Here is a 27,015-nt window from a genome sequence, read left to right as displayed (position 1 = left end):
TTTATTATGTACAAGTCAATTCACATATTAATCCGTATATTAATGTTGTTATTTTTATATTTAAAATTTAAATTAATATAAGTTTTATTAAAATTTAATTTTTTAACTAATCATGTTGAATAGGTGTGTAAAATTATTTACAATTAAATTTATTTTTTTCAAAAAATTTAAAAATTAAAAAAGATAAAAGAAAAAAAAAGTGAATAAATAGGAAAGAAGAAGAGAAGAGCAGAGGGAGGTGACCAGAGTGGGTCAGAAGCACACGTTACTCTCAGGCGGTTCCATGTGCCCCACATGGATGATCATTGAAGAAGAAACTCCAATCCCCAGAGAAAACTACACATTTTTAGCGGAAACCCAGAGAGATACGGACCACAACAAGCAACAATTTCTTGGTTTGATCCAAGCTTTCGAGCAAATTTAGCATAGCAGGTCTGTTTCACTGTTCTCTGATCTGACGCAGGCCGACGGAGAGGGAGGAAGAAAAGTGAGAAATATGGAGAAGAACAGTGATGGGTTTGTGAGGGCGGATCAGATTGATCTGAAGAGCTTGGATGAGCACCTCGACAGGGCGTGGACCATGGATAAGAATAAGAAAAAAGAGGAACATGAGACTTTCAACCGTAGTTCTAGTAACAGCGTTGCTGTTAACATCATATCCACCGCCGGAACTATGAAGAAGGAGAGGCCGGAGTGGGAGATCGACCCCGCCAAGCTCGTCATCAAGGCCGTCATTGCCCGTGGCACCTTCGGCACCGTTCACCGTGGAATCTACGACGGCCAGGATGTCGCTGGTCCGTCTCTCTTCCTCACCCACCACTTTTAATTTTTGCTTTGACTGATTCTTTTCTTTGCCAAATATTTCAGATTTTGATCTAAAGAATTTATTTTTAATTTTGTTAGTGGGTTTTGGCTTGAACGCTCCATACTTGAAATTCCCTTTTTTGTTGCCCCAAGGACCCATTTTTCCACTTATGGTTTACTAGAGTCATTTCTTTCCCGAGTATTCTATGCTTTATGCAAAGTGGTTGCTTGTGGTAATTTTTTGTTGGATTCCCTTCCGGATTATGTCTCATATTTCTTAGTTGTTAGATTGACCCGATGGCCATTTAGTTTTGCATACATGCATGTTCTTGTCTTTGATCGATTGGGTTGACTTTGAAATTATACTTTAATTTGGTCGGTCCTATAACGGATCAGTGGGACCACTCTGGCTAAGGCAAGTTGATTCAATCTCTTTGGTGTTTTCTCGACTATATATCTTTTTCTAGAACTATTTTTAATCATTATAAGAGAACTCAATGGAGTAGTATGAATGGATCAGCGACAGGCCACTGTAACTGTACTCTTGTGGAATCTGTGACAGACACGGGGTCGTGGTGAATTTGCTGATGATGGCAGTTACTTGGTTGATGTTGTTGCATTTCTAAACTTCCATGTGATCACAATTGTGGGTTAAAGTTTCAGCTAAGAAAACTAGCAATAAATATAGTGTGGAATCTAAATATTAGGATTTGGTTTTTCATCCTCGCTATCATCACAATTTATAAAGCTAAGATCTATTAGGTTTGTTCCTAATATCGTGTTAGCCACTTTTCAGGCTGAGTGTGTTGCATTTGTTTACAAGCCATTTGCAGTGGTACCCAGCAAAACTCAACAAAAACGAAGAATCGTTAACATTGTTTTTCTGGGTTTTTTCTTGATCATCAGTTAAATTGCTCGACTGGGGTGAGGAGGGTCATAGAACTGACGCTGAGATTGCTTCATTAAGGGCAGCTTTTACGCAAGAAGTTGCTGTGTGGCATAAGCTAGATCATCCCAATGTCACTAAGGTTACCTTTCAATTCTGCAACTTTCTTCCTTCTTTTAAACATATCAATCAATGCCCAACAAATTTGGATTGCATATGTTTGTATATCACTTATTATTAGGTGGACAACTCATATATCTAATGCATGTGGTGAAGAAAATGGAGCCTTTTATTTGAATCTTACTTTTTTATAAAAATCTTAATTTAAGGTTACCTTTTATAAAAATGTCGATTGGGAATCTGTTGTTGCTTTGAGCTTCTTCATTTTTCTTTCTGTTAGTTCACTGAAGGATTAATCTTCATCCTTTTTATATTCTTTTTGTTTTCCTTCTTTGGCTTTTCTATCCCGTTTCTAGATTTAAGTAAGCATTTAATTTACTTGTAAAGAAACACAACTTTCAAGATACAAGGTTCATACGTTGCTTGGTGGGGTTCCAGAGCTATTATAATTTTTAATGGGAAGACTGGAAAACTAAGACTTAAAGGTACAATGGGAGTGGGTGGGGGCCTACAAGCACCCCAAAACAAACATTACAATGTGATAAAAAAAAGAAAAGGGAAATGGAACCTTACGATTCTGGTCCCATGATTTGTCAAGTCATGGTCTAGAAAAGGGTGCTATGAAGGCGGTTTCTTCGACTGGATGAGAATCCATTAGCACTAAGATGTGCATTGGGATTGTCTGTATTTGAGTTGGTCATTGAGAATCTCCTCTCCTGGGTCCTTGGATAAGGGGGCATATGGAGTTATCTTTGAATCCCAGTAAAAGAAACATAAGCTGGCAAAAAAGGACAACAATTTTTACAGCAGTGCATGGGAGCCATGCGTGTTGGCAGCTGCACGAGTGGCCCATGTGTGGGTCAAAATGCGGGGTTATTCAGTGGTGAGGTGAAGCCACACACTGGAAGACCCCCGGTAAGGGTGTGTGGGGTAGTAGGTGGTGGTTAAGTGTAGATCTAAGGTTGACAGTCCCTAAAAAAAGACAAAGAAAAAAAAAATAAAAACATAACATGGCTGGTAATCCAACCAATGGCCAGCTAGAAGTGATTGGCATCACAAGCAGGCTGAAACCCGAGGCAGCCGGGTAGCATGTGGCGGCCATGTGTGTTAGACAGTGAACGTTTAATGATGGGCGAAGGAGGTGTGATGCTTCTAATGTTGGGGTGTGAATGGTGAGTTGATGCACCAAGGGCTCTAGATTTAACCTTTAATGGCTTGGAATGTAAGTGAAAACCTAAGAGAAGGTAGAGTGGAGCTTCTCCCACAAAGATTAGATTCATGCATTTCAATCTGCAGCACTTGCTTAAGTGTGGTTCTTGTGGATTGAAAGCCTTTTTGTATGCAAAAGTTTTGTTTTCCTTGTGGTGACATCTCAAGTAGGTTGGTGCTTTTGTATTATTGTACACTGTCAGTTGGAACAAATTAAACTACTGGATGCCTGGTAAATAAACTTTTTAAAAAAGTTAATATTACTTGGAATTTGGTATCCATCATAGCTATACATCATGCAAATAAAAAAAAAGGGAAAAGAATTGTTGAATGACGCATGAACCTAGTCAGCCAAGTTGTTTGGACATATAAATAGCACGTGACAGCAAGGAGTCTTTCTCTTGATATGACCAAATTAACGTGGCTGTGGATTTAGGTGACATGGAGCTATAGAGTGCAAAGTTTTGGATAGCCAAATTCCCTAGCAAGTAAATTAGACAAACTTGAATTAGTTTAGTTGAATCAAGTATTGCTATGCACTTCAAATTATGTGTCAAACACAAGCTAAAATTGATGCTGCTGCTCTATTTCACAGAGTTTCCTCAAAGAAGTGGTTAAGAAGTGCTTGAGCTACCTAATTCTGTTCCTTGAACTGATCTCCATAGAAGTGACAGATATGGAGTCAGCAGCTGAAGGCAACATCAGTGGAGAAATGATCCCTTGGGAATTATCCACTATGATTGCAAAAACAATTGTAAAAGGAAGAAAGATGAGTTTCAATTATAGTTGAAAATACTACCTATATAAAAAATATTATGGTTCAAAATTTCTGTTATTCTCTTTATGTAACTTGGATGTTGATGTATTTCCTTTTAGGAGTTGCAATGCCTTATTTATATAGTTGTCATGATCCAGAGTCCCTTTGTGGTTCCTTTCTATGATATTTAGAGCACTTTACTAAAATCACAAATCTTGAAGTTTTGACCATTGATAAAAGCCTTGCTTCTTGGAGGAGAAAGAAAAGGCAGCGTTGGGGGCTGTTAATGTTTTTGCTTAGGGAACCTCAAACAATGTTTTTTTTTTGTCCTTTTTGACGTTTATTTTTCGTACTTTGATATTTTGGGCTGTCTTGTCTCCAATGTCATTGTGGCCATACAAGGACTTTTGCACTGACTTCATTGGAACTCAGTGACTGATTAAAAGAATTGATGCATTGGAATGTTTAACACTTTTGACTGCTGCAGTACATCCATATTAGGTTGATTGTGTTTTTCCTCTGGCTTGATTTTATGCAGAAAATAATACATGCCTATTAATATCATTTTTATCCTTCATTATACTTTCTCTCACTTGATATTACTGTCTTCTCAATGTCCAGTTTATAGGGGCAACCATGGGCTCATCAGAACTCCAAATACAAACTGATAATGGTCAAATGAGCATGCCGAGTAGTATCTGTTGTGTTGTTGTGGAATATCTGCCAGGGGGTGCTCTGAAATCATACCTTATAAAAAACAGGAGAAGGAAGCTAGCTTTTAAGGTCGTCATCCAGATTGCACTAGATCTTGCTAGGGGGTACCCACACTAGCCTAGTGCTTGTGATTCTTTTGTTCTTCTAAATATTGTGGTTTACAATTTAAAGTTAGCACATGAATTGTAGTTTTTTTCTATCCAAGTAGTTGGAAACTTAGGATATTATATATCTTGTAGGTTGAGTTACCTTCACTCGGAGAAGATTGTTCACAGAGATGTGAAGACAGAGAATATGCTATTGGACAAGACACGAACGGTAAAAATTGCTGATTTTGGGGTTGCTCGTGTTGAGGCTTCAAATCCTAACGACATGACTGGGGAGACAGGAACACTTGGTTATATGGCACCTGAGGTATGGTCTATTCATTTACTCGATGAATTTCTGAATAAGACATCAAAACCATCCAGAAAAGTTATCGTTGATTTCTCTGGGATTTTTTCTTGTCTATTTATGCCTAGGGAAAAAATAGACATCTAGTTTTAGGTGTATCATAAATATTGATAACTTTTGGGCACATGAAGTGGATGTCTCTGTTAGTGCAGAGATAATGGTGCGCCCATCTCACATAAAGGATGGCACCTTTAACTTCACATTGTCTTTACAAAGAGTAATGATGCATATACAACTCTTTTACAACTCTGAGGGCAATTATGTTAAATTGAAAGATTCAAATTAAGAAAACTAACATTTTTTATGAGGCGGTACAATCACATTGGTTAGTTGTAAAAAATTTGTAAGTCTATCAGTATTCCTTTATCAATAGGAGTTATCCTGTTAGCACAATGGGGGGTATTGATCTCCTAGTCATATTGTTTCAACTTAGAGCTTGCTCAGAATTACCGTAATCCACTAGTACCCTAGTGAACCACAGTCTCGGATCGTTCAACTTCAATCCAAAACGTGGAGTGGTTCTTTTCCAAACGCTAATTTCAGGGATTGAAAATTTTTCTTACATAGTTAAAAGAAAATCTTCACCTTAGATCAGTTTTCACTTCATTTTTTTGAAGGAAAACTTTGCAAGAAACAATACTAGGTTTCACATTGTTTTCCTTCCACTTACAGCAATGATCAGAATTCTAGGTAACTTAGAGATAGCTAGTAAGAACAAATGGAGGGACAATCATTTAATGCCTTATTTTTCAGTAACTTGGTCAAATTGGTGGTTTTCAGGTTCTCAATGGCAATCCATATAACAGGAAATGTGATGTGTACAGTTTTGGCATCTGTTTGTGGGAGGTATATTGTTGTGACATGCCATATCCTGACCTTAGTTTCGCGGAAGTGACTTCAGCTGTGGTTCGACAGGTAACTTATTTGCTTCTGTCCCAATCACTGTACCCTATAAGTTTCGAGTCTCTCTGCTGGAGATTTGTTTGATAAAGTTGTATTCATTATGATTTGATCCTCTTCATGATGCTTTCCCAGAATCTGAGACCAGAGATTCCAAGATGTTGCCCAAGTTCCTTGGCGAATGTAATGAAGCGATGTTGGGATGCTAATCCCGACAAGCGGCCAGAGATGGCAGAGGTAGTTTCCATGTTAGAGGCTATAGACACATCAAAAGGTGGAGGTATGATTCCACTTGATCAGCCTCAAGGTTGTATTTGTTTCCGCAAGCATCGAGGGCCTTAAATTCTATGGTTTGCATGAACAAGTTGATGTAATTATTTCGAAGATGGAGATCCAGTTGTAGTTACACTGCAGAAAATACAATTTGGGATATCTTGATGAGAGAAAAAGACCGATGGTGGGCATAGGCGGAGTCACCAAAGCTGGATGATGTAAAGCTTTTTTTTTTTTTTTTTTTTTTTTTTTTTGGGTATCCTTATATAAATGTTTTTTTTTTCCAAATACCTATTGAATATACCAAATATGTGTTCTTCATTCGGATTGTTGGACTGGCTCTGCCACCTCTTTTTAAGATCTTCCACTACTGATATAGTTTGATCATTATCATTTCTATGATTAAGTCAGGTCTCACTGCCATCTCAATCCACTTTATATGCTTTTAAGTATTTGGTTGATGGCATGCAATCCGTTCTAGAAAGACTTTCCAAAAAACGAAGTCATTCCCGATATGACTTTTATCTCAAATCACCTCAATTTTGTTTGCCTAACTGTGCAGTGGAAAGCTCGACAGTTTGGTTGACCACCTAAGATATTTTTGTTTTTAGCTTTCTTTGCAGAGTTCACACGGTAGTCATAGTTCAAGTTTTCTAGATTACGAAGGCTAGCATCAAACAAGAATTTAAATTTTCCTGTTACATTCTCGTGAAAGATCTTTTGAAATAACGAGGAAGATCCATTCTCGTGAAACCATGGATATGATCCATAAGCTATTCCAAACTTTCTTCAGAATGTGGTAGGATGATCCAGATACAAGTGATTTGTACAAAGATATGATGACTGCGGATTTAGTAGGGATGCAGAGATTTGTTGCACCACTCCAACAAGACCATGCTACAATGCTCGAAATGTTGAAGCTAGACAGCCGACAGGGAAGAGGCCGAGGAAGAGATGTCATCAGTCAGCAGAGGAGTCCAGAGCCGCGGGGAAAAAGAGAAACGAAAAGGAATGCTAATATGACCGGAGAAGTGGATGGCACTGAATCCGTAGGGATGACAAGACGACCCGAAACAGTGCCGGCAGTGCTGTCATTACCGGTAGCCAAGACAAGGAAGGAAACAACCAGTTTATGAAGGATGATCGAGCTGGATCAAGTGGACATTATTGAGATTGGGATATTCCATGAAAGAGCAATGCTAGACACAAATTCAAGGTGTGCAAGTCACATTCTGGCAGGTTTGGGGCTAAAGAATTTTTATCTCAAATTCAAAATTCTCATCTCATCATTTCGCATTTTCCAAATCCCCATACAAAATATAATAAATAATTCAATTTTTTCAAATCCCAATACAACTTTTTCAAATTTCAAAATGATAATATTACTAAAAATAATATTTAAAACTCTCATCTCAAACTTAAAATTCTCATCTCTACCCCTAAACCTCCTCAATCCTTTTGAAAAAATTATTTTGTGTGCCGTCAGTTTGCACCCCTGGACTGGCACAAATCAGTTTTCAAAAGGACCAAATTACCAATCGAGGTTGGTTATGAGTTGGATCTAAATGATAAATTGGGATTATTATTTTTTTGGTTGTAATTACTGATTGACATAAGCATTTTAACTGAATTACTTATGTCAAACGATTTTACTTGAATAATACAATATGAATCGATTTGATAATACCCTTAAAACACTAGTCACTAGATTTCTGACATAATTTAGGAGAATTAGGAGCCTACCTAGACCGACACAAATATCAAGTTTTAAACTCAAATCTCTCATCGCTTCGTTTGTCTTTTGCCTAAATACATGCAGGCAGGCCTTCAATTACAATTGACCCTTGTCTTTGTGCTATGGGACAGTTTTTTTCAGTATGTTCCAACTAAACCCACATGCTTCCAGATAAATGGACAAAGAAGCCCCTCTAAGGCACTCGTGGATACCATACCATTCTGATGGTTGAGGCGTTTACGATGGCCTAAAGATTCACGGTCACTACCATAATTTTTTGCAATCCAACCAGGCACAAAGTGACCAAAGACTCCGAATCCTTCCCATATATTATGTATTAATCCTTTCCGAAGTGTCTAAGCTTATGAACAATCTGCTCGCTTAGGGAGTGGAAAGATATGTACTAAGAGCATTTGGCAATTCCAACCATGAAACACTCAAGACTTCTTTGAAGAGCACCAATGAGTAATATGGAAGACCATTTCTTCTTCTTAGAGTGTGTTTTCTGGTTGTAAAATGTGTTTACAACTAACTATGAAGCCTCTACACCACCAGACTAACATTATGCCTATTTCACTTGCTCTGTTCAAACGGCATATTTTTATGCACGGTTTCTACAAACTCTTCCACTTGCACAAATTAAGTTGGACCTTGAGGGGTAAAGTTCCCAATTTATATCAACCAAAAGATTTCATACAGAAATATAGTGCAAATGGCCATATGCTTCCATGTCCAATTGAATTTCATATGGAGCTTTGAGCAATGTTGATACATTAAGATAGGAAAGAGCATCTAGAACTGATCAGCTGCAGAGAATACAATCAAGTGAAAACGATGAGTCTAAAATTCTAGCCTAGCTCTTCTTCTCAGTATTGTCCTCCAGTTCCCTCCTCAGCTGAAGAGAGAAGTCATCATTAACATCATCATCATCCCAATCATCTTCCCACTGCTGTGTCACATCTTTCCCTTCCTCCTGTTCCTCCCACTCTGTTATGCATTAGTGTAGTTAGGAATAAAAAATAAGCAAGAAAAAAGTCAGAAAGCAGCACTTGAGAGAGGTTGGTGTTGTATTGTAACTTGGGCTATATACCTGTGCTTTTACTCATAAAGGGTATTCGTGGGTTCTTAAGCGATCCAAATTGAAATTACGTTAAAAGATGATTGATAGGTAAAACTTGTGCTTCTATTTTTTAGTCACAAGTCAATAACTGAAGACAAATAATTTTTATTTTTTATTTTTTTGTAGGCAACTAGACTGATCACATAAATTCTTATCTACAGGTAATGGCCGGAAAAAGAAGTAAAAAAAAGAAGAAGAAGAAGATAAAAATACCATGACAAGGAAAGTACAGAATGAATATATTAATAGAGGACTGCTATAGCCACAAAGAGATTACACAAAGCAATCCCACAAACTGATATAGTTTCATGTGATTCGTTAGATCTACTTTACAATAAAACTAACTTTACAATTTGATGAACCACATAAATCACATCAGTTTGTGAAATTACTTTTATGTAATCCATTTGTGGCTAAAGTATTTCTCATATTGATAACAGAATAGGAACCACAAAGATCGATGCAAGTGTGAGATCTATAGACCTGTCTCTAGGAAAATGTTTATAAGATATGTGCCCTAAAACAAGTGCTTGTAGAACATTTTGGATTGAAGCTTTGTAGGTTATTTAAGAAATCTCTTAGAAAATTTTTAGAGATAGATTTTTGTGGGGTTTTATGAAAGTGGCGGGGTTGATAAAAAAAAAAAAAGTATGTTTGGAATGAGAAATTCTTTTGAGATATATTTTTGAAAAGGTGGTGGATCCAATGAAATGATTTTTGGAGAGAAATTATTGTGAGCTTAGGTATTTGTGAAATTTGTTTTGGTTTTTGTGTTTTAAAAAAGGATAAAAAAAAAGGAGCAAATTATTTTATGAGACTATTCTTGAGTAATGAAAAATTGTTTTGACGTGTAAAAGAAGTTGTGATTGAAGGCAGGCTTTCTTTTCCCCTAAACTACAGAGGTTTTCTTTTAAGTTTTGGTTCCCAAACGGCAAACATATGCAAAGTATCTGCCTATCTGGTAAATTTGAAAAATGAAGGTATATGTTTGTTTGTGTGTGTGTATGAAAGAGAGAGAAAGAGTGAGAGTGAGAGAGAGAGAGAGCAGACAAATATTTATAAGCACCACAGCAAATTAGGTAGATTGTCAAGGGTTTCGTGATCAGGGGCAAATCTGGGCTGGACAGAAGAAGGGGGAGGGGGGGCAGATGCAATTGCCTTCTTGTTAAGTGCATATGACCTATAATATTCATCAGGGAGCCTGACATGTTCAACTTCTCGGGTCCATAAATTTTATCAACAAAAACCGGTCTATCCACTGAACCAACGAAGAACTAGGAAAACCGAAAACTACTACAACATGTTAGATCTTTCTGGTAGGAGAATCAAAATCATTCTAAGAATCAATACTTATGTTTGTCCACAATACATGCAGTCCATCCATAATTTTGCAAAAGATTATATCCGTATGCATCTACCAAAAACCGTAATCTTAGATCGGAAGGATCATTGTATTTTTGTGTGGAAAAAGAAAAAGGTATCAAACATTTTTCTTCACTTTACCTTCATTGATTTCGAACTCTTCAAACTCATCGTCGTCCTCGAACAAATCGACCTTCGCGTCCTCAGTCGCTGCCTTGGGTTCCGCCGCCATTGTTAAGCTCCTAGTGCCTGCGACCAAAACCAAATTTCAAAAAGAAAAAAAAAAATATAAAAATAAACCAAAGAATACAAAACACACAGACTTAGACTACGAAACAGGGAAAGAAAAAGGAGGAAACAGAAATTTGCCTTGGATTACGAGCGGGTTCAAGTGAAGTCTGAAAAAAAACCCTAATTTTTCGGATTGGGAAATACTCTGAGAGAGACTTTACAAGATAAAGTGATAAACTATCAAGTACAGAACAATCCAGTACAGCGGCGTCGTTTGAGATCGACTGCCCGCAATACGCAAGTCGCTTTGCCCAAATCAGTCTGAAACCACGAATGTTTTGTTTAACACTCATTTTAAAATATTTTATTTATTTTTAAATCATACAAAAACATCTTTATATCGTAAGGACTAGTTAGGACTTGCATTAGAAGTTTTAAAAAATATTTAAATTGTCTTAAAAAAATTTTAATGAAAAAAATAGGTAGTTTGAGTGTTACATATTGTAGTATTTTCTAATTTTAAATAAGTTAAATAGTAAATTTGAGAAAAAATTAACGTATTTTTCTAGATAATCTAGAATGTAGTTTAAAATTTAAAAATAAAAATTTTATATGCAGTCATTTTTATATACTCATTTACATACCCTATTAATATGATTGGCTGCGTCATTTTTTTAATATAAAAAAAGTTACCTTAACCAATAACATTAATAAAGTGTACAAAGAGTATGCAAAATTAATTATATGTAGCAGAACTCTTTTAAAAAGTTAATAGGTGAAAATACTTTTACAACTTTAAAATAATTACAAATTTAAAATTTTTAAAAATATAATCATAATTTTTAAAAAATCAAATGATCATCATTTTTACTTCACAAAGTATTTTTTTAATTTGTTTCTAAACAAATTTAACATGTTTAAAAATGTTTTAAACATATGGTTACTAAACAATAAATAACTTTTTAATAGTACAACTTATTAATATAAATTATATTTCTCACTGTAATTCTAAATTTGCCCTAACTTTTCTCTTTCCAACTTTTCTAATTTTAAATTTTCAAGATTATATCTAATAATTACTTAATTATTATTATTATTATTATTTTTTATAACTGACTACATCTTAATTCAATATATAATCTTCCAATACAAAATACAACAGTAACGACCCCTATCAACCCAGAAGCTAAAAAAACAATACCAACATCCCATAATTGCATTTTAGCATCTACTAAAACTCTATTTAAAATTATATCTGGGCAACTATACCACCATTGGAGAGTATTTTCAATGGATCGGACATATCTCGCTAGTATATGTGCAACTTCATTTCCTTATCTTCTAGCATGTGATTTTTTAAAATCTGGAAAAAATTAAATAAGACGAGTTATTTCCAAAACAAGAGGCCTATCTGATGATGGAGTCCCTTCCATGTTTTACGGTTTCAACAAAATTCTATGAATCTCCCTTCAAAATTAAATTGGAAAAACCGATACCTAACATCATTTGCAAGCCTCTCAAAGCAGCCAAGGATTCAATTTCATCCACTTCAAATACACCTTCTTCCTTTTGACTTAAAGCAAAAATTACCCTTCCCACATCATCTCTAAGTATAACACTTACACCAGCCAACCCGTCATCTTTAAACAAAGCCCCATCAAAATTTTTGATAGTTAATAAGAGTTTTATTACCATAAATAGGCATAGTCCAAGTACACAAGAGGTATACAAGAGGAAATACCTATGTACAGTACCTAAGAAGAAAGAAAATACTAGAAAAGCTCCAATATTTCATCACTATTTAATACAAAAGCCTTAGCCCAAAGACAAAGTTTTGAGAAAAAAAAATGTACCGCATCAAACAAAAAGGAATAATTTTCCAAATGGAAATGAAAGTAAGACCCTGCCCAGCATACTTCCAGCAAGCTAATGAATTCACCACGTGCTTTGGCATAACCCAAGAAATACCCATCCTAATAAAGCCCCATCAATATTCATCTTGACTTTCCCATTAGGTGGAAGTTGCCACTTTAACACTTTCTCCTTTTTTACAGCCTATGTAGATGCTTGAATAGCATTAAACTTTCAACATATACACAATAATGTTCAACAATTTCCATCCTTAAACTAGTCGTGCTTTCAAACAAACATATATTTCTATATTTCCACACTCTCCAACAGATTGTGATAAACAATGAGGCTAGAGACACATCAAACTCCATGATTTTCCATAGTAAATAATCAAACCGAATAGCATCTTTCAAGAACTGCTCAAAACATTGTGTCTAGCCACCCACACTTTAGAAACGCAAGAGCATGAGTAGAAAGCATGAATACCATCTTCCTTTTGCATGTAACAAATATGACATATCCCTTCATCCAATATACTCAGTTTCAGCAAATTCTCCTCGTAGATAAACTATTAGTACAAGTTGTCAAAGCAAAATTCTTTACTTTATTAGGTAAAGACAAATTCCATAATTTTTTCCACAAACCTAGATGATCATGAGAAATAGAAGTACCAGCATCACCATTCCTATGAACCATTTCCATAGCAAAATGATATCCAAATTTGACAGAGTACATACTTGACTTATTTGCACCTCATATAAGTTGATCAACTGCCCACTAATGAAGAGGGATATGTAAAACCTGCTCAACTACATCAAATGTAAATATATTTCGAATCAACTCTTCATTCCAAGTTTTGGAAAATAAATTAAATAACAGGTTTACATTGGCATTCGTAGATAATATATGAGAAGTGTAGTCATAAAAAGGCTCCAAATTTGTTAGAACCCAACGGTCAAACCACACTTTAATGTTTTTCCCTGTCCTCACACGCCATAAATAACCCTTAATAAGGATTTAATTCGTTGCAAAAATGTTTCTCCACACATAGGAAGGATGGTAGCCAAGTTGTGATTTTAAAAATGTTGTTTTAAAAAAATACTTAACTTTAAATACCTTGAAGAACAAAGAATCAAAATTATGCAGCAATTGCCATGCTAGTTTAGCAAGTAAGGACAAATTAAAAATATCTAGGTTACGAAATCACCTACCACCCATAATCTTTGATTCACACATTTTCTCTCAACTAACCTAATGAATGCGACGCTCCTCCCCATGTTGTTCCCACCAAAATTTAGCAAACATACTTTCCAAATCCCTACAACATGTTTTTGGAAACTCAAAACAAGTCATGGAGTATGTAGTTAGTGCTTGTGCCACTGCCTTGATTAAAAATTCACAGCTAGCTTGTGATAATAGCTTCTCTTTCCACTCTTGTAACTTATTCGACACTTTTCATTTTATATCCTAAAAAGTAGCACATCGAGAAGGCCAACAAAAGATAGTAGTCCCAAGTACTAAGTGTGATGTTGAATGGTGTGAACATTCCACAATGCCTTACTATCATTCACCACTTCCTCATCAACATTTCTACTTGATAATAACTCAATTTTTTCCAAATTTACCTGCTGACATGATGCATTGGCATATAAATTGAGCATATTTTTTAAAGCAGAATTTTCAGCCACATTTGTTCAACAAAACAACAAGCAATCATTAGCAAAAAATAAGTGAGTCATTATCGGAGCACCATTACAAACTCAAACACCCCTTATCAATCTTTGATTCTCCACTGTTTGAAGAAAGAGGATAACCCTTCAACACATAACACAAACAAATATATAGATAATGAATCACCTTGTCTTATACCTTGAGAAGGCAGTATAGATGATGTAGGTGCACCATTAAGGATAATCTAATAAAAAACTAAACTGAAACATGCAAGAATCAAAGAATTTAACATCAAATCCCATCCGAACTATCACATTTTCCAGGAACTTTTATTCAACCCTGTCGTAAATTTTGTTCATATCCAACTTAATAGACATCACACCATGTTTTCATCTTCTTCTTTTTCTCATGAAATGGACAGACTCATAAGAAACCAATATATTATTCGTAATAAGTCTTTCCAGGACACAAAGCACATTGAGTAGGAGATATAACTTGAGGCAAAATAAGTTTCAACATTAGCAATCATTTTCTCCATTATCTTATACACCACATTACACAAACTAATAGGTGAAAAATCTTGGATTTTTTCAGAAACTTGCCTCTTCAGAATAAGGACCACATAAGTAGTGTTAAGTTCAGATGGAATGATTCCTTGATTCAAATGAGGCAGCACTATTTTCACCAATAAATCTCCAACAATATGCCAATAATTTTAGAAAAAAATGGGAGATATACCATTTGGTCCCAATGCCTTCATAGGATGCATTTGGAACAATACTTCATTAACCTCCACCTTCGTTCATTTGCGGGGTAACCTTTGGCTGCAATGTATCAAGAACACGATCCATATTGCTAGGATTAGAAGAAGTAAATGAATCTAAAAAATAAGAGACCACGAAATTCTGCAAATTCTCATCCTCTTCCCACATCCCATCAACATCTTTAAGTTTGGCAATATAATTTCGTATCTTCCGCTGTGAAGCCTTATAATGAAAAATCATGAATTCTTATCCCCTAAATGTAGCCATAAAGCCCGTGATCTTTGCTTTCGCATCAGTTCCTCCTTTTCCAAGAGCATATTAATATCATGTTTTATATTCCTAGCCAAGAAATCAAAACCCCCATGATCCTGCATATTCGCCAATTCAGTCCTCTTTAAACTTAATTGCTGTTGAATATGACCATATTGTTTTTGTTTCCAAAACTGTAAATTTCTTCTATACTAAAAAATAGACTGCAACAAATTATCACTTACATTATCATAGGGTCAAGCATTCCAAGAATGACATATTACATCCTCAGATCCATCAGCTCCAATCCACATAGCCTCAGAGCGAAACAACTTCCTTCTTCACCATGATTTACAATTAGCCCCACAAGTATCCAAAAGTAAACAATTATGATCAGAACTGCTAAGAGCAAAATTGTTTACCTTTGTAGAAGGATATAACAACATCCATTCTAGATTGGTAAAAAATCTATCAAGCCTTCTCCTGAATGAAATCTTCCTCGTCTCTCATATTCAACCATGTAAAAAAAGTACCCACAGTTCTTAAACTCTGAAAATTACATGAATCAACAACATCCCAAAAATCCCTCATTTGCCATTCACTACGAGGTCTACCACCCCTTTTTTCAAAACTCAATAATACTTTATTAAAATCTCCAAAACATATCCATGGAAATAAGGGAGAACCCGATATAGACTTAATCAATTGCCAAATATTCTTTCTTTGTGCTACTTTCTGGGTGACCATACACAGCAATTAAATGACATCTACTATGCAATTTCAAATTTGTGATCCATGCATCAATGTGATTCTTAGAGTAAGAGACAATTTCCACATTAACATCCTTACTCCAAAAAATTGCAAGACCCCCAATTTGACCTTCGCAATTCATAGTAAGACAACCAGTATCCCGTCATAAATCTCAAATTTTCCATTAATCTAATTAAGCATTTAGTCTCCATCACAAATAATAGTTTGGGAACTTCTCTTTGTACTACATCACAAAGAACACAACCTGCCTATGGGTTTCCAAGCCCATAGGTGTTCCAACTCATTAACTTCATGGTGATCGGCAGGGCTATAAATCAGCCTCAGCTGATAAAACTTGTACATCCTTCAAACAACCTTCATCCAATTGCCTACTTTTCTTATAATCATTTGATGCCTCAGCATCACCACAATCCACCACACCATTTAAATGCTTTAAAGGAATAATAGAAGAAGAAAATTTACTTGACATTGGCCGAACATAAGAAGCTTTCTTCTTAGAAAGAAAGCATCGGCCATGACTCCTCACAAATGTCCACCAAGTTTCTAGTCATTTCCCATATAGCTTGGGATGTGCTAGCCATTCTTATCACTACAGTTGCCTTTGAGTCGGCATTTAGATGATTATCAGAGTTCATTTGCTTTGACCACCATGGAGGCCCTTATTTACACATAGAATTGGCTAAGTTCAATGTCTATTGGACTAGATATTGTTGATACCGAGAGTTATAGGCTTGAATCGGGTAACTTTATGCGTTATTTATATATTTTTAATATTTTAATTATTTAACTTGTAGTTTTTATGATTTTGTAAACCTAGCTGTGAACCCCAGAATAATTTTAGATGACTGAGATGGACGCATCTTGGGATAGAAAACCCTCTTTATTAGTGAGAAATGAAATATAATTAGCAAAAAAGTCTTGTTTGTTTTTGTTGGTTCAAAATAATGTTTTAGTTCTAACTTCTTTAATTTTCAAAACAATGCAGGATGCTTGGAATTGGAGGCTGATGCCTGAAAGTGCTGAAAATTTAACAAAAATTGTCAATTTGTAATCACTCATTGTATTTAAGTTTTTTAAATTATTTTTTACAAGTATTTTTCAAAAATGGAAAACCCACTAGGGTGTTGGTGATTTTTTCTTTTCTGTTTTTTTTTTTTTTAAAAAAAATTTTGAAACACATTTTTCAAAAATTAGGAGCCCAAATTCAGATTGGGCCTTGGGCCAACTCACAATTAGATCTGAGTTGAGAGTCCATAATGACCTCCAAGTTGGAGTTGGAGGTCGGAGGTGGGCTTTCCGACTCCATTGAAGTTGGAGCCCACCCCTAGTCAAAGGTGGAGTAAAAGACAATAACCATGAAATCTCCTCAATCCCAAGTCCCAATATACCCAAAGCCTTACTAATCATACAAAATGAGGTTTCTCTCTATTCTGGCTGCAATATTGTATGTCCATGTACAAAAATTATGTTTATATATGAAACGACGTAGGGACTAGGTTTTCCAGACATTCACTCGAGTGAGGTGTGGAGCGAATGTCGAGCAAACAATCTGTCACTCTCAAGCTGATTGTTGAGCGAGTGTTGAGTGAACAATCTATTTAAAATTTGCTTGATGGAGGGTAGAGCCAAAGTTCGCTCGAGCTAAGGTTGAGTGACAATCAAGCCAAGTTTATGGAATGAAGTTTTCAATAGGAAATCAAGCCACTATTCCAACAAATCTCCACTTTGGCTTGAATTCTATCAAACTTAAATAAAATAAATTCCACCAAATCGAATTTCACCATTCGACAACAAAGACACCAAATATGCTCACCAAAGATCGAAAAATAAAAGTCATCCACAACTCCCAAACGAGACACACAATGTCTATCTCTTGAAAACTCATTTCCTTCTAAAATTCTTCATCTCCATAGATAACTTGACCAAATCACTACCTTGGTCCTAACAAAGTCATTCAACCTCTTCACATAAAGGCAATGCACCAATATACAAATTGCTTACTTGAATAAAGGTTTTTGAATACACGCGCGTGGAAAGCTAATAACCAATATTCTTTATCAAAATAAGTACACCGTAAAATTTGCTTGAGTATATCCTGAAGGTAGCCAAACTACCTCCTCTATCTACTAGACAAAACTGTAGACTTGCTCTCATTGTGTGCCAATGCCAAAACCTGAATCATGCTCCTTTCCAATAGCATGATCTAAAGTGTCACTTGTAATCCTTTCGTGAAGCTCTTCCAGCAACTCCACTTTCTTGCCATAACCCTGCTCTCCTTTCTTGTGGAAAAAATAACTGAAAAGCTGCGGAAAGATAAAGGTTCACTCAATCGCAAGTTGTGTTGATTGCTTCACCCAATCTTTAGACAAGCCTAGCATACCAAAAGCATACTACATGCTCTCACACAAGAGTCCAATTCATTCCGTTCAGCTACCCCATTTCTATGGTGTAGACCTAACTGTACGGTACTTGATAATATTAAAATTCCATCCCAAATGTCAGTACAAAGTAGCTTTATCTTCATGCCTATCAGATTCTCAATCAAAGCCTTCTAATATTTGAAGATTATCAAACATGTCACCCAAAAAAAATAAAAAATAAAAATAAAAATAAATAAACCTAAACTTTTTCTCAAATGGTCATTCAACGAACATGAGCAAATATTGAACGCCACCTTTAAATGGATAACAAAAGATGGACCCTAAAGTAAGTAAACCTTCCTAATCAAGATAACCATACCCTTCTCACTCACATTCGAGTGATGTTAGAATCTAGATTGTCTGTAGTGGATACAACTACTAGTGGATACTGTAGCTGTACCAATCACTGTACTACCCTGAAGAAAATACGGACCATTAGTAATATTTCCCTGCATTACAACAGAAAAGCCATTGTAGACCTGAATGAATCCACCTTCAGCTATAGTTTTTTCTTTAAAGAGGGAAGATGCCGAATGTTAGACAAAGTTCTAACAACTCCATTATCCATCTTAATCTTGATTGCACAAATCCCAACAATCTCACAAGCCTCACAACCAAAATGGAATCACCGTTGATTGATTCCTAGGTAGTGAACCAATCTCTTTTGGGATACATATGGAATGTACAAGTCGAATCCCTGACTCACTTGTCATCAAAACGACTACTAGAGCTGCTGACTGTTAGGACAATATCAAAGATATTAGACTGTTCTTCAACGCTACCAATATTAGAGGAATTTTTACCTTCCTTCTTATTTTTCAATCTGGACATTCGTTCTTGTAATGACCAAACATATGATAGTAGTAACATTTAACATTTTTTGTTTTAAATTCTGAACTGCCACTAGAATCACTACTACTATTTTTCAAACTTCTTTTCTTGGATCTACCACTAGAAGAACATTTTACAAACAAGCCATCGACTTGATTATTCATGTTTTGTACACCCGATTTTGTTCTCTACTCCTTAGAATTCAAAGCAGATTTTACATCTGTCAAGGAGATAGTATCTCTACCATATAGCATCGAGTTCACAAAATTACCAAAAAAAATCAACAACAAACACAATATACAATTAAGGCATGATCTATATCAATATTCCTTATATCCATAATGATTTTATTAAATTCATCTAGATGATTAGAAATAGGAGTACCTTCCCTCATCTTAAGAGTGTATAACTGTTGCTTCATATACAACCTGTTGGTGAGTGACTTCTTCATATGTATAAACTCTCAAGTTTATTCCAAAGACCAACGACAATCTCTTCATCAGCAACCTCCCTTAATACTCCATCAGAGAGGGACAACAGAATAACACTTTATGTTTTCTATTCATCTTCCTTTGTCAGTGTAGGAGATTCATCCGACACTTCTCATCCAAGACCTTTGCCAAGCCTTGTTGTCATAATAAAGCCTTCATCTTGTGCGCCATAAGCTGAAGCTATTCTAAACATTGAACTGCTCTACATCAAACTTTTCCATAGCCATCTCTCATTATCTTCCATGGAGCCTAGCACTCTGATACCAATTTGTTGGGATTTATTGGTTATCAAGTGGCTAATCTAAAATATAATAGAGAAAGCAAAAAAAAAAAAATAAAAAATCGACAATCACACACAAAGATTACTAAGATTTAAGTGGTTTGGCTTAGAACAAGCCTACGGTCACTGGCAGAGTTAGTCTCAATGAATTCACTATGTATCAAAGGTGGAGTACAATAGAGTAATAATGAATTCTCCTCAATCCCAAGTCCCAATACACCTAAAAACTCATTGATTTCACAAAAGGAGGTTTCTCTCTAAGGACTAGGTTTTCGAGACTTTTGCTCAAGCAGGTGTCGAGTGAGTGTCGAGCAAACAATCTGTTTGGACTTTGCTTGAGCAAACTGTTGAGTAGATGTGGAGTGAACAATCTGTCTAAAATTCACTTGAGCTAGGGTTGAGTTACAGTCAAGTGAAGTCTTTGGAAGAACGTTTTTAAAAGGAAATCAAGCCACTCTTCCAACACCTTGCCCCCCCCAAGGTTCTAACCCAATATATATATAATATTGTATCTAATTTGTATATCTCTCTCTTAATTTTTTATACTTTTGTTCTTGTTCTTGTTTGCAATTCATAACTGGCACTAGTCAATGCACTTAAATGGCCTGTCTTGTCTTAAGGGGTGTTTGCACATTACCAAAAATTTTTAATAGATTTTTCTTATATATTATCAAATTAGAATTTGGTCTTATTTAAAATTTTATAGTAACTGCATTTTATTTTCCTATTTTATTTCAAGAAATTAAATTAGAATATAATTATATTCACATAGATTATTTCTCTTTTAAAGTTTGTAATTATTTGGGTGAAATATATTTAACAAAAAAGGGTACGTTAACTAGATAGCTAGCTACTCAGTATGCAATTTTGTTACTTAAAAACTTTTAAATATATGATGTTACTGCTATACATTAGTTTATATTGCTATAACTCTTTTTTATAATTCTTATATAGATTATTTCCATAGTTTTCAATCTCTTATCATAATTGCAACATAAGAAAAGCTAGTTGTATGTAAAATTACCAGTATTCATGGAAGAATGCAAGTTTGATTTGTTTTCTTTCTTAATTTTTAATCACTTTATATCAATTTGAATTTGTTAAATGTGTTCCTAACATCACTATTTTTGGATTTGTTTCTTCTTTTCTTTCTATTATTGGCTTTTATTTCCCATTTTACTTTTGTTTTATTTTTTATATTTTTAAATGATTTTAATATTGCAATGGGTTTTTATCCTTTTAAACAAAGTTTTTATGATTTTTAGTCACGCGCGTCCGATAATAGACACGTGCATGCATACCATTATATATATATATATATATATATATATATATATAAACATTTCTGTTATTTTATTTGTGAGAAACATAATGGAGGGACATAATTGATCATAAAAGGAGAGACGTTGTGAAACTCAAAATTCCAAAACGATAAATTAAATCTAAATAAAATCAGAGTGTTAGGGAAGCAGGTGCAGTTGCATGTAGGAGTTATGAACAATACCTGGGACTGTCATCTATAGTAGGGAAATCAAGATATAATACATTAGAGGAATTAAAGATCGAATTTGGAAGAAAATAAATAGCTGGAAAAATAACTATTTGTCTATTAATGTCTTTAATCTTCCAAAGAGACTCTATCAAGAGACCTCAGCCATGATGGCTAAATTTTGGTGGGGTAATCACCAAGATAAGAATGGTATCCATTGTAAGAGGTGGGATTATTCGGGTGGGTCAAAGTGTAATGGAGGGTTGGGATTTCGAAATATAGAAGATTTTAATATGGTTTTACAAGCAAAGCATAGCTGAGGTTCTTAGATGATCCTTCATCATTAGTGGCAAGAGTTCATGAATGTAAATACTTTAATGGAGGAAGTATACTGGATGCTAAACTAGGTAGTTCTCCATCTTTAATCTGCAGTGTTGTGGTCAGCAAAAGATCAGTTAATGAAGGAAGGTTGATCTGACGTGTAGGTAATGGCAAGCATATAAAAATCTGGGGACAAAAGTGGTTGTCTAAGCCATCAACTTACTATGTGCAATCTCCAGTTTTTTTTACTGGGTTTTGAAGCAATAGTGAGTGATTTAATCATACCAGAGCTGAATGTGCGGAATGATACGAGCTAATTTTAATAATGAGGAAGCTGAAATGATATGCAAGATACGTATAAATAGAAAGGGTACAGAAGATAAGCTAATATGGAACTTCAGCAAAGATGACAAATTTACAGTTAGAAGTGCATATTATGTAGCAAAGAATATAGGAAGAAGGAAGGTGGGAGAGTCATTGAGATTTGAACAAGCAGATGAGAGATGGAAGAAAAACTGGAAGCTAAATGTTTTGGGGGCTACTAAGCACTTTCTATGGAGGGCAGGTACTAATTCTCTTCCGAAAAAAGCTTCACTTTTTAGTAGGAAGATTGGTAAAAGTGTAAATTGCCCTATCTGTAAACTAGGGAGTGAAACTATAATGCTGCTCTATGGCAATGTCCACCTGTGAATCATGTGTGAGCTGAGAAGGGAAGTGCAGTGTAAAAATGGCCTGTTGTTGGGGAAGATTTCATGGGTTTTTGGGATAAATTGAGTAAAAACCTCAAGATGAAAAAATTAGAGGAAATACCAATTGTTCTTGGCAACGACGCCAAAAACTTCATGGCTTGCTAAATCTATCCTCCAAGTGCAAAAGCTATCAAAGTAATACATGGATGAGTTCCAAGGTCATTTCCACAGGAACAATAATGTTCATAAAGAGCAAGCATATAATGAGTTGTGTTTGTGTGAGGAGCGTGTTTGTATGAGTGGCTACTTACACAACTAAGAAAAGAAACAAGAAAATAGAATTTATGACTGATGTTGAGTATATTAATGACGAATGCTTTGGATCTTTTCTCTATTTTTTTTGTGAAGAAATTTTTAGAATGCTTGCAAGATTAAAAGAAATGCATAAAAGAATAAATGCTAGAGAAATGAGTGCAAGAAAAATAAAAGTGGCAAAAATCTAAATTGAAAATACTTGGAATTTCAGAAGAAGATTCTAAAAAATAATTTATCAAACACCTAAGCTTCCGGTTTCACCCATTCATGAATTAGAATTGAATATTCCTCACACTCATTTTTACTCAATCATTTACTCATTCAAAGAGATAATGACTAGAAGTTAAAATAATTCAAGTCCAATTTATAGTTTATCCAAAACTTCCTACCGAGTTGCAAAGCAAGTTTGGTCAATATAAGATGAAAGAAACCTATGGAGTTTATGTCACAATCAAGCATTAGTTGTGCTTTACATCAACAACAAATCAAGATCAGCAAGAAACACTCCAAACTTTCACAAATATAACTTGTTTCATAAAGCAATAGAGTATGAAAAAGAAATCAATGGATGAAGTGTGAGAAATAAACTCTAATCAAAATCTGGATTACTCTCCAAAACTTTGGCTTAGAAATTCAGCCTAACATCTCAAAGTAAATATCCTCTCTAAACATTTCTAAATCTACCTAAAACTGAAGTAAACTAAAACAAGAGAAATGTAAACAAGCGAAAAAGAGTCTAAGAAGAACATAACTGCTTCGGAAAACAAAACAAGAGAAAAATAAAAATGCCGAAAATAATTGACACTGCCCCCCAGTCTCTGAAAATGAAAACGTAAAACTTAAAGCAAGATATATAGAATAAAACCAGCCATCGTAGAAAAATAAAATTGCAGAGGTAAATATACCACTCGGTCTGAAATCGAGGAAAAAAAAACTTATACTAGCCGCCCGAAATCTGGAACAAAGAAAGAAAATAAAATAAAATAAAATCGAGCAGAAGAGCTGAAGCCCCTCTTTGCCATCTCTACTGAGTAAAAACAAAAAAATAGAACAAAAATAAAATGTGCCCCTCGATAAGGTCTGCCAACCGAAAACCAAGTAAAGCCAAAAACTAGAAAAAAAAATGTGCCGAATGAATATTCTCCCCCAAAATTTTGAAACTGCCCCTTTGCATCTTGCGTGCTATCTGCTCCACGTCCATGCCTCTGCCATCCCAACTGCAAGTTTCATTTCTTGCCTCTGCCTTCCTAGCTACTGTGTGCATGAGTGTGCATCTTGTGTTGAGGCCAAAAGCCCCCTCTGTCTGTGCTACATATGCTCTACCACCAATTTCTTTGTGCATAGTTGGGTATTTCCAAGAATACTCCTTTGTTGTAAGATCCCTCTCAAATGAGGTGTAGTCAGCTCATGTCTTTTTTTAATAGTGCCCTGCAACATTTAAGTAAGATTCAAAATGAGCAAAATTGAGGTATTAATTCTGATGTGAAACAACTACATTGTAAATCTTTTTAAGTGCAAAAATATCAGAATTTATTAATTTACTCAAGTGTCATAATTTACTCCATAATTAAGTTCTTAATTCATTTTGGTTAAACAATTTAGTCACTTTAGCAATTTAATTATGTAATTTTGACACCTCATCACACCTCCCAACTAGCTTATTGCTAGTCTCTAACAAATAATGCGATAAAAAATGAAGGATCCAAGAGTGAACCATTGAACTCAAAAATCTCTACAAATGATCAAATCATATTAAAATCCCGAGCCTTAGAATGTAGTTAGGTCAGGCAATAGTTCAACACAAAGGCTTATAAAATTCTCAAGAACTCAAACAAGGTGAATGTATCTAAGCTGCAGATCTTTGAGTGCATCAAGTGTGTGAACATATTGCTATTTGTTGATTTCAAAATTTCTCACAATAGTTTCAACCTAGCAACTTTTTCAAGAAAAACCTAAAGGTCTTTACTCTAATTCAAAACTATTACATTGAAAGCCGAAAGACCTTTTTTTTTTTTTAACGGATCCTGGTAATAGATAGCCTTTTCCAATGTACTTTCACCATTTTTTTTAATCTCTGGCCTGTCCCTTTTCTCATGTATTTTTACCTCCAGTTTTTTTTTTTTTTTTGAGTTTCTCATTCACTTTTCATAGGCCATTAAGATATGGTTCATTGTAGTTTTTGCTAGTTGCTTAGATGAAAACTACTGATTGACATCAATCAAACAACAAAAGTATCTATCTTGTGTCTATTAGGGTCATCAATCAATAGCTTTGAAATACATTGCCTAAGTTTGTGTCGTTAAGACTTATCATAAGGTCTTGTGTTGAACTTAAACCTAAACTAGTAGGACTTAGTGTAACCCAAGATTGCAACTATTCGATCTTAAGTAGAGAAGTGTGAAATCAATAACTTGTCAAAAAAGGAAAAAAAAAAAAATCAAACCTCACAATTATAAATCTTGAGAGACTAAGTGGTAGAATACTCTCCTTAACCCACAACTAAAAATGGGCAGTGTCCTCATTGCAAATTATGAATAAACAAGGCATGAAAGTAATTAGGGCCAAAGGAAATACCTGAAATGGCTCAGTGGATCATGAAAGTAAAAATGAAACCAGAAAAAAAATGATCTAAACAGTGCTGAACCTGAAGAGATAGAATGAAGAAAAAGAAAGAAAGAAAGGGAAAAAGAAAGTAAAGGAAAGAACAAAACATAGAAGTGAAATAAACAAGAACAAAAAAAGAAAAGAAAAAATAATTAAAGCAAAACATAAATGAGCTAAGGATCATGAGAATAATTAGGATCTTCGAAATGAATGGAAGTATCCTCAAGTGAAAGTTTTCCCAAAAAATGTTTAAGTCGTTGGCCTTTCACTTTGAAAGTGTTTCCATTTTGAGGATTAGTAATCTCAACAGTTCCATATGGAAGCACAACTTTAACTAAATAAGGACCACTCCACCTCGATCTTAATTTACCTGGAAATGGGTGGAGGCGAGAATTGTAAAGTAAAACTTGTTCATTGGGCTCAAAATTCTTTCTTTGGATGTGCTTGTCATGTAACATCTTCATACGCTCCTTTGACAATTTGGAATTGTCATATGCCTCTCATCTAAGCTCATCCAACTCTGAAATCTGAAACTTTCTCAAAGAACCAGCATGGTCAATAGAAAAATTGAATTGTTTAACAGCCCAATATGCCTTATGTTCAAACTTAACGGGAAGATGACATGCTTTTCCATACACCAAGCGATAAGGGGACATGTTAAGAGAGGTTTTAAAAGTTGTCCTATAAGCCCAAAGTGCATCAATCAACCTTAAATACCAATCCTTTCTATTGGGGTTGACTGTTTTTTCTAAGATGTGCTTAAGCTCCCTATTAGCTAATTCAGCTTGCCTATTTGTTTGAAGGTGATATGGAGTGGAAACCTTATGGTGTATGCCATATTTTTTCATGAGGGTAGCAAAGGGTTTGTTGTAAAAATGGATTCCATTATCACTAATGATAGATCTAGGCATTCCAAATCTAGCAAAAATGTTTTCTTTCAAGAACTTAAGCACTATGTTATGGTCATTTTTTTCACAAGAAATGGCTTCAACCCACTTAGAAACATAATCAACTGCCACTAGGATATACAAATAACTAAAAGAAGATAGAAATAGCCCCATAAAATCAATTCCCCAACAATACAAAATCTGAATGACCAAAATGGGTTGTAGAGGCATCATGTTCATCTTAGTGATTGTGCCTAATTTTTGACATAGCTCACAAGTCTTGCAAAAATTGTATGCATCTTTAAACATATGAGGTCAATAAAATCCATTTTGTAAAATTTTTGCAGCAGTTTTAGGTGCAGAAAAATATCCCCCACATGCCTCAGTATGACAAAAGGAAAGAACAGCTTGTATTTTATGATCAGGCACACATTTCCTTATGATTTGGTCAGAACAATACTTAAACAAGTAAGGATCATCATAGAAGAATGACTTTACATCATACTTGAATTTTCGTATGTCTTGAGTGCTCCAATGGGATGGAGTTTGTCCTGTCACCAAAAAATTAACTATGTCAGCAAACCAAGGCAAATTTTCAACTAACATTAATTGCTCATCAGGAAAAGAGTCAAGGATAGGGATAGTGTGCTCATCTTCAGCAACTGTAAGTCGAGACAAGTGGTCGGCAACTACATTTTTAGCACCTTTTTTGTCCTTGATGATAAGATCAAATTCTTGGAGAAAAAGAATCCATTGGATCAATCATGGTTGGGCATCCTTCTTTGACAATAGATACTTTAACGCTACATGGTCAGTGA

At 35.0% G+C, this 27,015-nt stretch overlaps 2 protein-coding genes across 5 annotated transcripts; one reads left to right on the top strand and one right to left on the bottom strand.

Annotated features, from left to right (window-relative positions):
• Positions 1 to 224: 224 nt before the first annotated feature.
• On the top strand, positions 225 to 6,522 carry LOC122289527 (serine/threonine-protein kinase STY13-like). 3 transcript variants are annotated; one of them, XM_043096614.1, is made up of 7 exons: positions 225 to 794; positions 1,711 to 1,832; positions 3,615 to 3,773; positions 4,398 to 4,594; positions 4,730 to 4,904; positions 5,724 to 5,858; positions 5,979 to 6,522. In XM_043096614.1, the coding sequence occupies exons 1-7, from the start codon at positions 497 to 499 to the stop codon at positions 6,183 to 6,185; spliced, it is 1,293 nt and encodes a 430-aa protein (XP_042952548.1). In that variant the 5' UTR covers positions 225 to 496; the 3' UTR covers positions 6,186 to 6,522. The 3 variants fall into 3 exon arrangements, with proteins under 3 accessions (XP_042952548.1, XP_042952547.1, XP_042952549.1); XM_043096613.1 differs by having other exon boundaries at positions 3,615 to 3,788; XM_043096615.1 differs by lacking the exon at positions 3,615 to 3,773 and having other exon boundaries at positions 227 to 794.
• A 1,980-nt stretch (positions 6,523 to 8,502) lies between these two features.
• Positions 8,503 to 10,854, bottom strand: LOC122289528 (protein DSS1 HOMOLOG ON CHROMOSOME V-like). 2 transcript variants are annotated; one of them, XM_043096617.1, is made up of 3 exons: positions 10,703 to 10,854; positions 10,475 to 10,582; positions 8,503 to 8,838 (listed from the first exon to the last, which is right to left on the bottom strand). In XM_043096617.1, the coding sequence occupies exons 2-3, from the start codon at positions 10,563 to 10,565 to the stop codon at positions 8,705 to 8,707; spliced, it is 225 nt and encodes a 74-aa protein (XP_042952551.1). In that variant the 5' UTR covers positions 10,566 to 10,582; positions 10,703 to 10,854; the 3' UTR covers positions 8,503 to 8,704. The 2 variants fall into 2 exon arrangements, with proteins under 2 accessions (XP_042952551.1, XP_042952552.1); XM_043096618.1 differs by having other exon boundaries at positions 10,661 to 10,788.
• Between the last annotated feature and the right edge of the window lie 16,161 nt (positions 10,855 to 27,015).

This window comes from Carya illinoinensis, chromosome 12 (genome assembly GCF_018687715.1).
Source record: "Carya illinoinensis cultivar Pawnee chromosome 12, C.illinoinensisPawnee_v1, whole genome shotgun sequence".
Classification (NCBI taxonomy): Eukaryota; Viridiplantae; Streptophyta; class Magnoliopsida; order Fagales; family Juglandaceae; genus Carya; species Carya illinoinensis.
This window is presented reverse-complemented; position numbering and strand designations above follow the sequence as displayed.

Coding starts and splice junctions, on each gene's coding strand:
- LOC122289527 (XM_043096613.1), top strand. CDS start 497: ATGGAGAAGAACAGTGATGGGTTTGTGAGGGCGGATCAGATTGATCTG. Junction 1,833..3,614: donor ATCATCCCAATGTCACTAAG/GTTACCTTTCAA, acceptor TCTATTTCACAG/AGTTTCCTCAAAGAAGTGGT. Junction 3,789..4,397: donor CAATTGTAAAAGGAAGAAAG/ATGAGTTTCAAT, acceptor CTCAATGTCCAG/TTTATAGGGGCAACCATGGG.
- LOC122289528 (XM_043096617.1), bottom strand. CDS start 10,565: ATGGCGGCGGAACCCAAGGCAGCGACTGAGGACGCGAAGGTCGATTTG. Junction 8,839..10,474: donor AGAGTTCGAAATCAATGAAG/GTAAAGTGAAGA, acceptor AATGCATAACAG/AGTGGGAGGAACAGGAGGAA.